The sequence below is a fragment of the Cheilinus undulatus genome, linkage group 23, assembly GCF_018320785.1.
Source record: "Cheilinus undulatus linkage group 23, ASM1832078v1, whole genome shotgun sequence".
NCBI classification, from domain to species: domain Eukaryota; kingdom Metazoa; phylum Chordata; class Actinopteri; order Labriformes; family Labridae; genus Cheilinus; species Cheilinus undulatus.
The window spans coordinates 26,094,776-26,113,515 of NC_054887.1; the positions used below are offsets into that span (position 1 = coordinate 26,094,776).

General features: G+C 39.0%; 1 protein-coding gene across 1 annotated transcript in view; it reads right to left on the reverse strand.

Annotated features, from left to right (window-relative positions):
• acss3 (acyl-CoA synthetase short chain family member 3) overlaps window positions 1-18,740 on the reverse strand; it is a 98,904-nt gene that overhangs the window by 35,862 nt on the left and 44,302 nt on the right. Inside the window, exon 9 of the mRNA XM_041780672.1 lies at window positions 18,630-18,733. Coding sequence (XP_041636606.1) covers window positions 18,630-18,733 — 104 coding nt within the window. The remainder of the gene's footprint in view (window positions 1-18,629; window positions 18,734-18,740) is intronic.

Below are 18,740 nucleotides of genomic sequence, written 5' to 3' on the forward strand. Positions count from 1 at the left end.
AAAAATAAAAGGTTACAAAAATACAAATTGAAATATTAGAAAGTTAACAAATACATTTCAAATTTATCCAAAATAAAAAAAAATTAAAAAGGATTAAAAGGAATTAAAAAATGTAGCAAACTAAAATACTAAAATAAACTAAGGCCTGCACCTTTTTGCACATGAGTGTCATGTGTTTCTAGGTTTTAAACAGGGTAACCACTGTTACTCTGTAACACTGCTCTGTTTTATCTACCAGCGCTCATCCTTTTACCTGGATCAGCTACCATTGTGCACTCCTGTCTGTAACTCTATCAGCGTGCTCTTTCTCTTTCTCTCACTGGGATTTTCTGACCAATGAGATTCTGGTTGGACGAGAGCTCATAGACAAACTCATTGACCAACTGCCTGGATGATGTCAGCCCTACTGAGATTCAGATTGAATCTACACTGCAGAGGTAATATCTCTGTCTAGTTTTTGGCTCCGTGTTAGGATTCCTATTTAACCCCTGATCTGATGTCTCACTGTCTCTGTGCTGACTCGCTGATGCTTAGCTTTTAAGAGCTTCTGTTGTTCTCCAGTGAGACAATGAAGTTTTCAGGCAGCCTGTAAAGCTGCCATTCAAAAAGCCTCTGCAGCTCTGACTTTTACTCCCCGAGGAGAAGGAGGATGCGTGAAAAACAATCCTGAGCCAGCTCTGCATTTGGCAAAGGCCGGCGGGAGAACCAGTCTATTCTGCAATTTATTTGACGAGACAGGTGCTTTGAGGAGGTCCAGTCCACTTTTTGTAAGTTAATTCATCGGGCGCACAGCTGCTGTCTGTCTGAGAGTCAGAGAAACAAAGACAAACACAGACAGACACAAAAACACCACTGTATATCCCTACACTGCCAAACACTGACGACTGGAAACGCATATTTGTTGCCAGGCAACACCAGTGACATCATAACCCTCCTCCACCCCCGCCAGTGGCACCAGGGTCTTAAAATAGCGCAGAGATTATTATCAGGCTCCAAAATGGCAGACTTTGTCTCTCTCTCACTTTGTCTATACATCAGCTGTGGCTTCAGGTGCTTCAATTATGTCAAACTTCTCATCAATGTTGAATTTTGGGGTCTTTGGATCATAAGATGGTCTTATGCTAAAAGAAATAACGAGCATCTTTTCATAACAATATAATGAAAAAAAGGCAAAAGAAGAGATTAAGAAGAGGAAACCAAGTGTAGAGAAGCAGTGTGGAGTCACATCAAGCCTGATGTGACAGGATGAATCAGCGAATCAGATGACAGCAGGAGGCTGACAGATGATTGAGGCTGCCGTGCATGGGAATAACAAGCACACTGAACTCTTCTGCTTAGTATCAGATCCCGACTGCACCAGCCGACTGCTCCGCAGCGAAAAAGCTCATCAGAGAGCTTAATTGGAAAAATTAGTCAAAGTCCCGTCAGAGAGCTTGTTAGAGCAATTAAACATTTCCAGGAAAGAGAGCGTAGAGTCGACGTTTCAGAGAAGAACTAACACCGTCACAGTTTGTACAGTCAATTAGAAATCAACAGAGAGGATGAAGAGGTATCTGCATATGTTTGTTTATTCCACAATAAATACAGATTTATAAAGGAGTTTTCTGTCCGTGTTATATACATGGTACTCTACGGTTCTTCTTTTTTATTTGCATTTTTATTCTTTATGTTGAAGTTTACTGAGCTGCTGGAAAAAAAAAAATGACTGTTCGGGTCAAATGCAAACAAAACCCAGAGCAATAAACTGCAGTCAAAACTGAAAATCCAAGACGCTGATGTGACATAAAAATACTTTATCAAGCAGGGATGTCTGCGTTTTGACTGACAAGAGTCTAAGTCAGGACATAATAAAACAGGGATGGGCAACTTTGGCCACCAAGAGGAGTATTCTCAGCGCCAAAGGGCCAGATTGTTTCAGACTGTTGGATAGTCTCACTTTAATCCCTGTGATAACTAGAAATTCAGTTTATGGAAGAACATGTTGCTTTCATGAAAACTTTTAATACAAACATTTATGTTTTTAAACTAAAAAAAAAATTAATGAGATAAAAACAGAATTAAATGAACCGACCTGCTTTTTTAATGCAGTGAACACTAACTTATTTGTTATTTCACACGCATAGTGCATTTAGTGCATTTAGAAATGCTTTTAAATTTTATTTAAGAGAAATACTTGCAGCCATTTCAATCTACAAAAAAAGAAAAAAAGAAAGCACTGAATCAAAAAAATGAATCAAAAATTAAATTAAAGATAGATTAAGAAAAAAATGAAATGATAAAATGCATAAAATAAAATATTAAATAATGAATTTCAATAAAAGTAAGAAAAATAAGAAGCTTTTAAAGAAATAGAAAAGAAAATATCAATCGTGTAAAGTAATTTACATTAAATGTAAAAAAATCAAAATTCAAAAATAACAAATTAGAAAAAAAATAAATACAAAAGAATTAAAGGTGTTAAAAAATAATATTATCTTTCTTAAGAAATCAAAAAGCTTAAAAAATATATTGACAAAAATCCAAAGAAATGTAAATTACATAAAAAATCATTAATAGGAATATAAAATCTGTTAAATTGAAAATGAAAATTTAAAAATAAAAAGGTTTAAAAATACAAATTCAAATATTTAGAAGTTAATAAATACATTTCAAGTTTAACCAAAACAAAAACTAAAAAACGTAAAACAAAAATAAAAAAAAAAAAGATTTTTTTAAAGGAAAAAGTGCATACAATTAAAATGGAATGAAATAAAAACAAATAAATATCAAATAAAAATTAAAATATAATAAACTAAATGTAAATAATAGATTTCATTTTTCAATTAAATAAAAACTTAAAATAAATTAAATATAAATTAAAAATAAATGTAAATTAAAAATAAATTCTAAAAATGCAAATAAATTTAAATAAACACATTTTGAAAAATTAAATAGAAAAAGAAACTGAAAAAGTTTGAAAAATTGATTCCATCAAATAAGAAATAAAATAACCCATCATATACCAGAAGTAAAAAAATTAAAAGAGAAAAGCTTCTGTGTCCAGTGCTTTCATGGCAGATGTACGGTGCAACGTTAATGATAATTTATTTGTATTTGAAAAAAACTTCTTGGTCACATTGAACGAGGTGTATGTGGTCCCTGGGCCACCGGATGCCCACTACTGTAAAAGGCAATGAAAAACAGGTGTTTGAATATAACTGCAACATCATCTGACAGAGTTCACGTAAACAAAATGATACGAGTGCGCCTAACAGCGTAGCCCGACTATGACAAGATGCTTATTTTGAAAAATGACACCCCAGGGCATAAACATAATGGCTGCTTCACTGGAGTTTTAACTTTTTACCTCATGAGTAATAATAAATATAGATAGAGGCAGTCATGTCATTGAGGTAGCTTGAACATTGCTCCATAAATAAAAGGTTAATCTGGGATTATTACCAAAACATGCTTCAGCCTATGAGTGTCATGCTTCTCTTCATATCCCCATTACAGCTAACGGCTGTCTTGTGTCATCTGACTCTCTCTCATTTATCCGACAGGGCCTCATGCCCCTCTAAGGAGAGCTCTGTGAGGATTGCCGCTAGCTGTCTGTGCGCTGCGTCTGTTTGCCAATCAGCAGTGAAACACAGTTGGCTGGGAGGTAAAGAAGAAAGGCCTCCTGGGTTTGGAGGGGAAAACAATACAAAACAAATCCTGAGCTGTTTCATTTCATCTTCTCAGCTGTGTGTGTCTGGCACAGCTGATCAAGTGTCTCCAGCGCAGCGAGCTGATATCAAAGATAATAAATAACATGACGCTTCTGTTAAAACACCCACTGTTTGATAAATCCAAGATTCCTCAGTCATGATGGAGCAGCTTTACACCAAGGAGCTGAAAACACTTCAAAGTCTGTCAGAGGCAGCAGGGTGGGAGCAAGGGTTCAAAAGTATTTTAATCAGGGATCCAGTAACAAATATTTCCTTCATTTATTATCAATCCAGCCAGGAACCTTCAGCTTCAAGGGAATTTTTAATAAACAGCATTTTTTAGCTGTCAATGACAAACCCTGACTCCCTGAATGAGTCACAATCCTAAAACTCTTTACAAATCTCCAAGGACATTTTTTCCCCTCGTTCCTTCAACAATAAAACAGTAGATTTAAAATATGACCTTGTGGAAGCTCGTTGGCTTATTCAAGGATTTGTAATCTCCATTGGACTTTGCCGTTTCCTCAAGGTAGCACAGGCCAAAGTCGCAGAAAAGACTTCAATCGCTCACAAAACACTCACTACAAACTTCAACAAAAACAAAGGCTTAAGGCGATAAACCTAGGACTCTGCTAAACGGCTAAACTAGAGTCAGTCCTTGAGTCTGAGGCAACACTGGACATTGAAATGTAGTGGTCAAAATATTCTGCATTGGTCCGGATTTTCACTATGACTTTACTTGGAATTTTCCTGCCAGGATAGAAGGAGATCAGATTGACCCACAAAACCCTAAGCTACTTCATAACCATGTTGTCTTGCCTGGACTTATTGCCTTAAAAAGCTTGTAAAACATCAACCCGTGGTTCACAGTGACGCTCTAAACATCCTTTTTTTTAAATGACAACCTGGGCTTTAAGAATATGTGTGCTGACGTAATGTCAGTTGAATTTTCAAAAAGTTATGGGACTATGAAGACAAAAGAAAAAACAACCGGAAATTAAAACTCAAAGATTTTAATGTATCAAAGAGAGTAAAGAAAAATTAACACAACTTTTATTGCACAGTCTTGTTCTCCCATCTCTTGAGGGCCTAAAGGTGAAAAAATAATCATTCTATGACAAAAAGTCTTCAAAATATGGACAGATTTACAAAAAAAGTCTTTGCGCTTTTATGTATTGGCTTTATTTGTGCCATTATTCAAAACACTGACACAGAAGGACACGTCACGGGCTTTCTTTCTCTCTTTCTCTCCATTATGAGCTATTCAGGCCATCCTCACCATGACCTGCACAGAAAGAACTGTGCAATTTGACAAGGCATGATGCAACGATGAAACAACCTGCCATTGGCTGTTAGCCCATCAGAAAGAATTGTGGGACACAATGTTGCAGTTAGCATTTTAAGCTAGCAGAGAATCGATCAAAAGTGTGCTTGAAATGGATATAAAAAGACATCTTATATTTGATTTACTTGTGTGGATATACCCCCTAGTTCCAGTCTTGCTAGAAAAGCTTCCATAAGAGATTTAGAGGTATGGATAGCGTCATTGGAATGGCACACCTGGTAGCTTCAGGAGGGAAAAAAATTAAGTTATACAACTTTTGATGACCTCTTGTCGTATACGTCAGCCTCAGTTGGCTAATAGACTGGTGTTCTGCAAAGAGCTCCATGTGTTGAGTGCACAGTGAAGTTTGTGCATCTGCTCCTCATCCTCACAGCTCTTTTCATCCTGAACATACTTCTGTATTAGGCTCATTGCAATCTCATCCAAACAGATTTCTCTCATTAAAACAACCCTGAAACAAAGTATACATTCAATTTAAGAAGTCCTTTCTTAAAATGTCACGATTAAATCAGGTTCAGGCCAAGAAATACGAATAATGACACGGGACAGGCTGAGAGGCATGGGCTCAGGAAGGGCTGGGCTGGAATATCTTGGCCTGATCTAAGCTCTACATCTGGGACTCCCAAGGGGCCTTTGCAAAACAACCTGTCTCATAAAGCTTTTAAATATAAAACAATGATGGAACAATAAGCTAAACACAGTTTGAGCAAAAATTAAGCAGAGTTAACTTTATTCTGTGGTGCAAGTTTTAGCCACTTTAGCTTTACAGCACCAAACTTTACACATTAACATGTTGAAACTTTCTTTACCAAAGACTTTGGTATCTTCAGTCATCATAAGGATACTCAGGAGTGCATGTCATAACACTGGCCATATTTTTGCCAGATCACGCAGTCCTAAGGTGCGTTTCTCATCTGTAGGCCTTGAGAACTCATTTTCTTCTCATTGGTGCATTTTGTGTGCCGCTCCTCTCACCTCCTCTACTCATCATTTCTCATGGCGCACCTTTTCAAACAATCGATTACAGCTTTCCTCTGCTCAATATTACACTCCAGGATTACAAGCATGCAGCTCCGAGGATTTATGAGCAGCCACACTGCTGATTGATCCAGCTCTATTTCTTTCTATTTTGCGGTTGACTACAACAAGCAAAGCACCAAACAAGTGGCAGGACAGGTATATCAATATTTATAGATGAAAACCAATTTAGTGAGAGAGGGCCTAAAACACTGTCACCAGTTTGAAAAATGAGTTGATTTTGAGTAAGAAGCCTGGAGATGCAGACTAGCTTTGCTTCTCAGGTGTTTGACAATAATGAGTTTCTGGAGAAGGAGTCAGTCGCTCCTTTCTGTGATGGCTAAACGAGCCTTGAATGCTAAACTGCTACCAATGAAGAAGTTGTGCCTTCATTGTTGGAGGGGGAAGCTGAAGGAGAGATGTGAAGGGGGCCAAGTCGTTGAAAGTGGCTTGATCGATGTCCTGTCTCCAGAGAGACGGTCGAACAGTGCACCGTGACGCTCTCAACGGGTGACTCATGAACTCAGCGCAGGCAGAAGGAAACTGTATACATTCTGTTTTTTACGCTGCACTGACACTTGATATCAGTTTTTCAGTGAAAGTACAAATAGTCTAAACTGGTCACAGAGAATATCATAGACCCTGCTTACAGTTGGCTTTATAATGTGCTTCACTGGCATAATAGTTACACCTGTGTCTGGTAAGGCTGGGAAAACATCATTACAAACAATAAATTGTCATCCTGACAGTACAATGATATAAATGCACTACATTACCACACACTTTGAAGGCTTTCCATGAGATTTTGGAGTGTTTTTGAAGGAGTTTGTGCCAGTTCATTCTGTACAGCAGGGGTGTCAAACTCAATCACAGCAGGGGCTGAAATCTGAATTTAGGTCTAATTTGAGGGCCTAACAGGGTCCAGATTTAACCGAAAACCATCAAACGTGGTTTCACATGTAATGAATTATAGGGGAAATTAAACAGTGATGATAAATGATTTTAAGCTTTAAAAAAAAAAGTCAAAATGATTAAGTATTACAGCATCAATGTTACTGTGTGTCCATGTCAAATAAATGCTAAATAAATAAAAAAATAAGTTTAAAGGCTCAAAATTTGAGATTAAAAGTCAACTTTATAAGCCCTAAAGGTCAAAATAAAAAATTAAAAGTCAAAATAACGTTTTTAAAAGGCAACTATATAAGATAAAGAGATAAAATCATGGGTTTAAAGGTCAAAATAGAAGACAAAATTTAAAATTGTGACTCTAAAAGGTCAAAATATGAGATAGTGACACAACTGGGCAATTTCTTGGTCCAATTACTGAGTTGAACCTGTCAAGATCAGATTCTGATAGACAGCCTCAATATCTGTCCACAACACTGATATGTCTGATAAAAGAACTAGTATTGCACGATATTATTGGTTTGGTATCAGTATCAGCACATATCAAAATTCCTCGCGATACATACATCCAATATTTTGCCTGTGTATTTCAGCATACATTGATTGTAAATATTGTCCATATATACCAATAAATTAGTGGAGTTTTAGCCTGAACCAACAGACCGATGTCAGTTGAGGTCTTTTTCTTATTTATCCACATTCTTTAAACTTTAAAGTGTTTTTTAAGGACTAAAGGTTGTTTCCTTGGTCATTCTCACACCTTAAAGTGTGTCCAAAAGGACTGAAATTTCTTGTCCAAAAGGCATATTTAAATATCGATATCAGTCAAAATTAATCTGTAAATATCGGCAAAAATGCAATATGCATCCCCATAAAAAATGCCTTGGTGGTGATGGTGCCCATTTTTGATATCACGCCATCTCACAGGAAGTTGGCATGACTCTAATATTATACTTCTGATATAATGCAAATTTAATATGTATAATCAAGGTCCGCCCCTCTACACATTTCAATGTTAATGTCATAATTTTGCTGTAGCGCCACCTACTGTAAGAAGTTGGTTACACCTCTTACATCAAATGTTCCATCTTCTTTGAATTTTACCTAATAAGAAGTATCGGTCCTGCCCAGATCACCTCTACATATAAACGTCTTCCTTTGCTATACTGCCACCTAGTGTCGACTGCCAATATTACCTCATATGTGAAGTACAACATGCTCATTATTTTTGATTTCATGACAGTCCCAGAGGATCTACATGGTCTCACTGCATGGTTCACCAACACTCAGTGGTTGCTACACACCCTGACATGCGCGGGGGTCTGAGGGCCTTTCAGTGTTGTAGTTTTATTAATGTCTCTACCCTGGTTAAATCTCAAACACTCAGGTGACAAATATCAATGCTACCCTTGAAATTTGAGCGTTGGTACAAGTCACAATAGAAGAGAACCTCTATAAGAACTTGTAAAGACAATCCACTGAATTATGAATGACACTTCAAAAAAATTGAACAGGTTTTTGGGAGAGACAGTTCCTGACAGCAAATTAAATTGAATGCCCTCGAGCAAAACAGCGAAAATCACCAGGCCATCAATAGAGTTTTTATTATCAACAAGTCCCTGGAGGAGGCTAAATCCAATAACTAATTTACCCCAACAACAAGCAACGTTCCTCTCCCTCAGACAGCTTCGGACAAATGAACTCTGAGAAGTTTCTCTACTAATTCTGTAACTTTGGAGAGAAATGGCAAACTAATAACAATTCAATGAATATGTAAAACATGGCAGAGCCTCTGTCACCCACACATTTTCGAGTTAAACTGCTTCACAAAGAGAAAGAAAGAGAGAGAAAGTGAGACCGGGAGTGACCCGCTGTACCGTGAAAGAGTGGAGAGCACATTTGGTTTGCAGCACTGGCCGCCAGCTGCCAGTTATTGAGTTTAGCAGGGGGTGAAGAATCCAATGGGATTTACACATCCAGACAGAAATCAAGAGAGCACCAGAGGTTTTTTTTCTCCAGACTCGATAAATCACCTTGCCGGGAGAGCCACAAGGTGTGACGGGATTTTGTTCAGGTGTATATGTGTGTGAATGTGAGACAGGAAGTGAGATCCAAAGCTGACGGTGATGCAAACACCTCCATGTGAAAGTAGAGAGATAGAAATCTGGCAGTGAAAGTTTACTGAAATCCAAACATCTGCACTCTCAGTCAGACACAATCAAAGAAGGAGGAACAGATAAAAAGCACAGAGACGTTTTATACATAACAGAGTAAACAGATAAATCCCACAGCACCTTCAGCTTACAAAAGTCATAATCTTATGTTTACCTGTGTGCATTGCTGCCTACGCTACTCCCTACACTCCCTCTTTCTCTCCATATATACAAACACTAGAAGCTCATCCAGGAGCTCTGCATCATTAAAGATCAGTGTATGGATATTTAAACTGAGCATAAAAACTCCACAGGGAGGCGAATCGCTGCCAGAGCTGCTCTCTGATTGATTTTCCCTCTCTATGAACCCGCTGCACAGCACTAATCCCACTATGTGGGGAAGATGTGTCACAATTCAGGGGCCAGTGTGGTCACCACTCAGGAGAGCTGTCCACCAATGGATATGCACATCAGACTGAGCATGTTATTCCTTTATAAATGAGAGTTTAGCCATAAAGAGACAGAAATGATGGAAAATATGATTCAAAACAGCTTAAAACCATTGTTTCAAACAACTAGGTTTACATTAGATAGCACATGAAGTGGTACATCCCAGAGCGATGAAGTTGTGACAACTCACTTCCCTACTAACTGGCTACAGTAAAGGTCACGAACCCCACCTCCAACATTTTAAAGGGACATTTAAGTATTTTTGAAGTTGGTTTGTTAAAGTACTTAGCAACAGCAGTAGCCTAACCCTCCAGTGATTTTTAGTGTGCACTGCCCCTTTAAGCAGGAGAAGCAAAGCTATCCAGTGCTATATAGGGGTACAGTTTCTCTGTGTTATTAAGCCAGCTTTAGGTCAAAATGGGCTAAACCTAACCTTGCAAAGCAGGTGGATTTGCCCTTTTCCGTGTTTCTCACTGGCATATCCATCTTACAAAGCTCCCGTCTGAACTGTTTGGGCCTGGTTAGAAAGTGACAGGACCAATCAGCATCGTGGGGCAGTACTTTCAGGTGTGGCAGAGCCGTGACGTAAGCAAGCAGCGACAAGAGGCCGGTGCAATTATGGTGAAACAGATCAGCGTGGATGCTGCTGAAACGCCAGTTTTATCAGAACTTGAAGACATTTCTTCGTTCAAAGAAGAACAAAGAACAGCAGTGAGTTGTTTTCAAAAATGTTAAAAGTCGTGTACTGACATGTCTACAGTCGCCATGGTTCACACTATGCAGTTCTCTATGGAGTTTACTTCTCGGTAGTGGCTACGATGTCACGTGTTCTGTTGCTCTGATTGGCCCGTAAAGATGCGACGGACAGAATGTTCATCCAATCACCCTCAGAGATTTTTTTTCAAAGGCTCTGCCCTTTCCCAAATGACACCTATAAAAGGTTTACCAGATGGAGGTGTGAAACAAATCCATCTGGCATGTCAGGTTAGGCTGAAGTATAATGCTGGCTCAATTGTACACAATCTAAAATAAAAAAAAGGAGGCATTTTATTTTTCACCAAGAAAGCCTTTGTGTTTGCCACTATTTTGCTCCAGCCACCAGCTACGTATATGCTCTTCCACTTCAGCATATCTGATCTGCTGTTTTGGTCCGCAGGCTTTAGCAGAACAGAGGGGAGAAAGCAGGGAATGACATGCTGAGAAAGAGCCACAGGCTGGATTTGAGCCCGGGCCTAACCACAGGCTAACTGCCCAACCACAAGGCCATCTGCAACCCTGTATGCCGATGTTTAAGTTAAGTCATACTTTATTAATCCCTGAAGGGAAATTTGCAGTTTACACTTTATTGTTGAACATGCTACACACACATAGACTGAATTGCATGCAAATACACATGTGCACTAATGGAGAGATGTCAGAATGATGGCCTCGCTGCTCTCATTGAAGCACTGCCGGGAGCTGTTGGGAGTTCAGCGCCTTGCTCAAGGGCACTTCTGCAGTATTCAGGTGACCTGGCACCTCTCCAGCTACCAGGCCAAAGTCCAGACCAGGACTTGAACTGGCAACTCTCCAATTCCCAGTTCAAATCCTCCCAGACTGAGCTACTGCTGCCCCAGAGGTCTGGTTTATTCTCTGGGACGGCCTTATGTGTTACATGTTTTATTGCTTTGATTGGATCGTATTAAAACGTGCCAGACACAATTCATCCAGTCAACCTTAAAGAGTTTTTTTAAAGGGCCTTCCAATCCTGAACACCAACTATAGGGTGTTGCCCACATGGATATGAAATATATCCCATGTGATAAATACATGAAACAGCCTATCTAGTATATCTTAATAAGTTATCTAATGCAAAAAGTAGCATATAGAACACCAAGATTGATAACTCCCTCAGCAAGAATCTGTTCTGTTGTGTCCTACACTGACTTGATGGTTAATTGGTACTTCCATGAGTGCCTCACTGACTTGATGGGACAGGGTGTTAGTTCTGCAGTTCTTGCTGCCGCCTCAAATCTGCATATGTTTTGGCACATACAGTAAATTAAATCAGATAGGTTGTGTTATGATGTTTCATTTTCATTGGTAGTAGTAGAAGTGGTTTTTATGGTGTTGTTATTTTATATAATATTTGACATAAAGCCTGTCCAACATTCATTCACTCAAATGACATCACCAGCAATATACGTCAGCATGTCATTGTACTTTGGCTTCACTTTTGTTCAACAGAAGGAGATGTCCATATTCATGCACAGAAAATGATGTAAATGCCTTAAAGTTGGAGGAGAAGGGCGGTGGCTGGTGTATTTTTCAAAAGAAATAAGGTGAGCTTTGTTTAAATCATACATCTAACAATACTGGGCATGGCTAAACATCACTATGTTGTTGGTTTTCCACATAGTATGCATACAGTATATGGACAAAAGTTTTCAGTCACCTGACCATTACACCAACCAGGACTGTAATGGCATGGTATTCAAATACATGTACTTTAATATTGAGCTGGCTCCCCTTTTACAGCTATTATAGCCTTCACTCTTCATGGAAGGATTCCCACAAGAGTCAGGAGTGTTTCTGAGGGAATTTGTTCCCATTCATCCAGTAGAGCATTTATGAGGTCAGGCAATGATTTTGGATGAGAGGGCCTTGGCTCATCGCATAGATGGTCAATGGGATGGAGGTCAGGGTTCCTTGCAGGCCAGGCAAGATCTTCCACACTGCACTCATCAAACCATGTCTTTACAGTCATGTTGGAATAGAAAAGGGCCCTCCCTAAACGGTTGCTACAAAGTTGGAAGCATAGCATTGCCCAAAATGTCTTGGTATGTTGAAGCATTGAGATTGGCCTTCACTGGAGATAACCCTGAAAACAGGCCCAAACCATTAATCCTTCCTCTAATATTCTTTGCAAAGTTTGCTATGGACATCACGTTGCCCCAGGTCAGAAGCTGCCATACAGAAACTCCATGTATCTGAGTGGATGGCTCCCCTGTTCTGGAACTTACAACCTTCTTTATACAATTTTTGCATGCAGAGTTGTGTCTGAATACTTTAGGAAGCAGCTGTGATTCTGTTTGGACATTGGTAATCAATTTCCATGTTTAAATGGTGACCTATACTATACATTATAATTAATTAAAGCCATTGATTCAGTGCCTGGCTCCACTTGTAAGCCTATTATTTGGTATTCTGTCTCAAACTGTGGTTGAAGCTTTCATCTAGAATCCAATATATGAGCATACAGCAGGGTCAGAGCTCAAGAACGCACTATCCTGAATTGATGATGTGTTTTTTTTGCAATATTGAGTTTCTCACACTCTCGCTGAACCCGGACAGACCAATCAGCCATGTGGGGCTAATCTGCACACAGATCAGAGTGTGTTGCATGTACAAACTCAAGGTCGATGGCTTTCCAGCGGCCGAACAACAGTATTGATTCCAAATTTAACACCGAGATGTCGTCTTGTCCGGCATCGATCCGCTGTTTTCACTGGCAGGGTATTACAGACCAAAGTGACATGGCATTGTTCTCTCTCATGGCTGCTGACAAGTTAATCATTGTTCATTGGTATTATGAGGTGGCGACAAACAGAGGGGGATTAACAAGGGGGTGGATGCTCACATTATAGCCCCTAAGATTCCAATAATATATCATGCACACACTTCACAGTGAGCTAAAGAAATTGGTGGTTATTTAATTTAGAGGAAACTGCAATCTTGCCATCCGGTGTCTAATTTATGACAAGTTAAGGAGCACGACCTAGCAAGCCTCTACAATTAAAACAGAACAACCTCTGAAAGCTTATCATTAATTTAAAGTGCATTGGTGTGAATTAGCCTCGACATACTGACTTTGTTAATGGAATTTTAACGAGTAAAAGGGGAAAGGCTGATTAACCTTGCATTACTGTAATAACGAGTTCACATACTGTTGGCAAAGTTTGCTTTTGTTTGTTTTGGTAATAAGACATTAAAGACTTTTTATTGAGGATTATGACTCAAAGGAAGATTCAGAGGGGAAGCCATTTCAATTTCACCTCCAGAAATGATGGACAAGGTGTGCAAAAAGGTACCACAAATTGTTTTTTCCCCTTTTCTTTATCTCAGTGCTGAGCATACAACTTAGTCTTTATATCGCTGCCAGTCACTCAGAGGCCCACATGGGTGCAAAGTCAATTAAACATCAGTGAACTCATTGGAAGGCAATGCCAATCAAAGCTCTTGTTTACAGGCTCCCCGGGAGTTTTCACCCACCTGACTATGGCTGACTGTAGCTGGCTCTGCCTCCTGGACATTAAGTGGCTTCATCACATATGAAACATGAAACTAGGGAGGTAACAATCAGTGCTAGGGGCAGTGGGTCAAAAAGGTGCAGGTTACTGTATTTGGACTATGAATACTGTCTATAAAGTAGTAATATAAAGCTTTATTGTTGCTAACTTCAGTGATCACATTACCTTACTAATTAAATAGTTTTTCCATTACCAGTACTGGCATGGGAGAAATGAAGACCAAATCAAAGTAACTTTCATTGAAACGTACCCAACAAATGTCTGACATTGGTCCGCGTGGAAGGAAAACAAAAAACAGTATAACAGTTCAAATCAAGGCTTCTTTTGACGCTTAAAGATTATTCACTTTTCCTTGAATTTGTTGCACAAAAGAGGAAAAAGATGACAGTGAAAAGTAAACTTTGTCGAGGCCAGAAACGTCTTTGTTACCCACATTGAATCTATACATGCAACTGCAAAGGCAATATGCCAACACAAAGCTAGAAGCTAGAGACACCCAGACTCTGTCTGACATAAGAGCATAAACACTGTTAAAAGAATTCACCCTATTGGATGTTTTATCCTTTTATTGATTTAATAAATCAATCATGGTCAATATAATATGGCTTTTTGACAATAAATACAAAAAACCTCTTTGATGTCAAAGTGAAAACAGATTTCTAGTAATACCACTTAAAAACACTAGGTAATGTGAAAAAAAATGACTACATAAATATTCACCCCCTTTAAAGTGACTGACCTAATTCAACAATTGTCCAGCCAATTGGTGCTAGTGATCTCACAAGAACAGAAACAGTGATCACCTGTGTACAGTGAATGTGTCTCAGATGCTTGCAGTAAAAAAACACCTGTGTCTGGAAGGTCCAGCCACCAGTTAATCACTATTCCTTGCTACCATTATACCATGAAGACAAAAGAACACTCAAAGCAACTCAGAGAAAAGGTTATTGAAAAGCCTAAGTCAGTATCCTGACATGCCAGATGGATCCATCTAAACCCTCCCATAGACGATGTTTGGAAAAGGGCAGAGCCTTTGAAAAACCTTGGAGGGTGATTGAATGAACATTCTGTGCATCACATCTTTACGGGCCAATCATAGCAACCATGGCGACTGTAGACATGTGAGTACATGACTTTTGCCGTTTCTGCAAAGGAAACGACTCAGTGCTGCTCTTTGTTCGTCTTTTAACAAGACAAGACACTTTGTTTGTACATCACAAAGAACACACCATCCCCACTGTGAGGCATGGTGGTGGCAGCATCATGCTGTGGGGATGCTTCTTGGCTGCTTGCCCTGGAATGCCTGTAAAGGATGAGGGTAGTATGAATGCAGCAAAAGAGTGAAAATCCTGTAGGGCAATCTTATTTAGTCTGCCAGAGAACAACAGCTTGGGAGAAAATTTATTTTACAGCGCACGATGACCTGAAGCAGGCTGTGAAAGCTACACAGAAATAGTTTAAAGACAACAAGGTGAATGTTCTGGAGTGGCCGAGTCAAAGCCCAGACCTCAATCCAACTGAGGGATTGAGAAGGGCAGTTCACATCCAATCCTCGTGCATCTAAATACTGACTTGAAGGGGGTGAATATGTATGCTGTCACCTCTTCTATCTTAAATTTTTTTATTCAGTTAACATTACTTTGCAGAAATCTGTTTTGACTTTGACACTTTGAGGTTTTTATGTAATTTCTTCTGTCAAAAATGCCTAATTATATAGACCAATAAAAGGGTAAAACATCCAAGGCATGGTATATGCTACACTCGTTAAAACTCGAAAAACTCACAACAAAATGTTAACTCAATCCCGCCATGAATTTCTGTCACCATTCCCCAGCAACTGATATCAAACAAAGAAAGCCAAAGTTCAATAGCCCACTCTAGTGGGTAAAAAGCATACTGCGATATATATTTCTGTTGCATTAATTGAAATTGTCCATGTTTGTAGTGATTTTTAACTGTATAGAACCGTTTTATGACATTCCCTACTAAAACCATGAGTTGTTTATTTCGTTGGACTCTTTTGTTGTATATTTCTGCTCTGTAACTTTTCATCATAATATTAAGTTTCATAAATGTCTTGATAATCTTACATTCCCATCTAATTAAGATTCAAGCAGCTGCTGAGAATTATGACTCTTCTCTTTATGTGATGATCTATTACCAGAGAGAATTATCAAGAAATAAAACTGAGTGGTTTTTAACATCTTAATTACTCTAGTAAAAAGAAGCCAATCCCCTGATCCCAGATGCTAAACATAGAAGTGATTAATCAAAGAGAGAAGTGTGATATGAAGTGCTTCATAATGACTACAGGCTTTTGGGAAGTAGTGATTTTAGGCCTCTTCACAAGGTCAAGATGTACTCCAAGGGCTAAATATAGCACTTTTATAGTCTTCCCACACTGATAAGCTGGAGAGGAAGCTGAGTTGTAAAGATCAAGTTAAATTAAAACATCATATACAGTTCATACTAATAAAGCAGTCGAGGTCCTTGAACAGCTTTACAGTATCTATATCATAAGAACTTAATCCTTAAATCTGGAGGATAGACTTCTTTTCAAGCTGCTTAATGAGATTATTAAAAGTAACAAAGGCAGCTTTACATTTGTGTGTATGTTAGGGATACATTCTGGTACAGTTTTAACTTCATTAACAAGAAATCCTGTAACATCAGGGTCTGTGTTCATGCTGGGTTAAGCTGTGAGGCTTTACAGAGCAACTTACAGGTTGGAGGGACCAGTGAATCAGTTTACAGGAAAATAGCTGCAAAAGAACAATTTCTAGGAAATTCATGAATCAATACATAAAGGGGACTTCTGCAGATTGTTATATAGCACCTACAATATCGTGGGTGCTGTACTGGACTAATATGGCAAAGGAAGAGCTAAACTGGAAGGCAACATCTTCAGTTTACCAGCTGATCTTCATTCAACCTTCATCTATGGTCATGAATTTTGGGTAGTGACTAAAAGAATCAGAGTGTGGACCCAAATGGTCAAAATGAGATTCCTGAGGAGGGTGGTTTGGCTAGGGATAGGGTGAAGAGCTTAAACATCTGGAGGGATCTCAGAGTTAAGTCACTGATCAGGAAGCTGATGTGCAGGAACATGCATGAAATGAATGCAGAGTGCATAGGCAGCTCTGTCATTGGTTGCCTGGAGACCCAAATGGTTTGGAATGAATAGATGTTCTGGGTTCTTTTGCGACCTCCTGAATGATTCGTCGATGCATTCTTGGAGTCATTTTGGTAGGCTGACCACTAACCACTGTTCCAAGTTTTCCCCACTTGTGAACAATGGCTCTCACTGTGGTTTTAAAAATTGGTCTGTAACCCTTTCCAGACAGATAGATGTCAGTGACTTTGTTTCTCATCTGTTCTTGAACTTCTTAAGATTGCAAAATGATGTGTTTCTTTCTGAGATCTTTTAGCCTACTTCACTTTGTCAGGCAGAGTCTATTTAGGTGATTTCTTGATTCAACAGGTATGGCAGTAATCAGGCTTGGGTGTTACTAGTAAAACTGAACCCAAAGACTTGAAATTAATAAATCTTGTTCTGGGTTCTTTTGTGACCTCCTGGATGAGCTGCCAATGCACTCTTAGGAGTTATTTTGTTAGGTCAGTCACTACTGGGAAGGTTCACTACTGTTTCAAGCTTTCCCCATTTGTGGAAATGGCTCTCACTGTGGTTAACTGGAGTCCTAGAGGCTTCAACATGATTTTGAATCCCTTTCCACATAGTTTGATGTCAGTTGTTTTGAAGCACCATTTCTAAGGCTTTGGGACTACAGCAAACCATTGTGAGAGCCATTACCCACAAATTGGGAAGGTTCGCCACTCTTTCAACTTTTCCCCATTTGTGGATAATGGCTCTCATTGTGGTTTGCTGGAGTCCCAAAGCCTTCAAAATGATTAAGAAAACTTTCCAGACTGATAGATGTAAATGACTTGGTTTCTCATTTGTTTCAAAGCCATTTTTAAGGCTTTGGGACTCCAGCCAACCACAGTGAGAGCCATTGCCCACAAATGGAGAAAACTGGGAACCACTTATAGTAGTCTTTAACCTACTTCACTTTGTCAGACAGGTTTTATTTAACGGATTTCTTGATTCATCAGGTCTGCCAGTAACCAGGCTTGGGTGTGGCTGTTAAAACTGAACTCAGCTTTTCAAAAAATGTGGTTAATCACAGTTAATTCATAATCTAACAAGAGGGGCAACTGCTTTTTCTCATAGATGGGTCTTTCCCCTTAGGGAGTGATATAAGCATTTAAAAACTGCTCTTTGCATTTACTCATGTTATCTTTGTCTAATACTGGTATTCGTTGGACGATCTGAAACGTTTCAGCAAAAAAATAAAAAATCAGAAAAGGTTCAAATACTTTTTCATGGCACTGTACCCTGAAATATCAGCACTTAAGGACTTGTGAAAGTGAAAGGCTGTTCATTCAGGCTGTTTTTAGGGGATCCCCATGGTGCCAATGTGCACTTATTGCTGCTTTCAATTCAGTGCAAGTTGGTCTTTAAAACAGACAAAAGAAGCAAGAAAACAGAACCTACTTGTGAAATCAAGGAGTCAGTTTTCATTTTGTTTTTCAGTTTCACTGTGGTTCTTCCTGTCAAAGCTGTAACTTCAGGACAAAAGGGACATTGTATGGAATCAGAAGAGACAGGTGCACTCTATTTTCACATCAAAATCCTTCCTATTGCAGCTGGGCATAAACAAGGTAAGAAAAATAGCTCTCTGATGCAGATTTCTTTCTTTAGAAGTAGAAATCTTCCTACCAGTTTGCCACCAATGATCCAGGACAGGAACCCCAAAGCTCTTCTTTGCCCACTCCAAAGTCTCCACATCACACCGCTCACCTGCCAGGAACATTGAGCGCAACCTGCAAG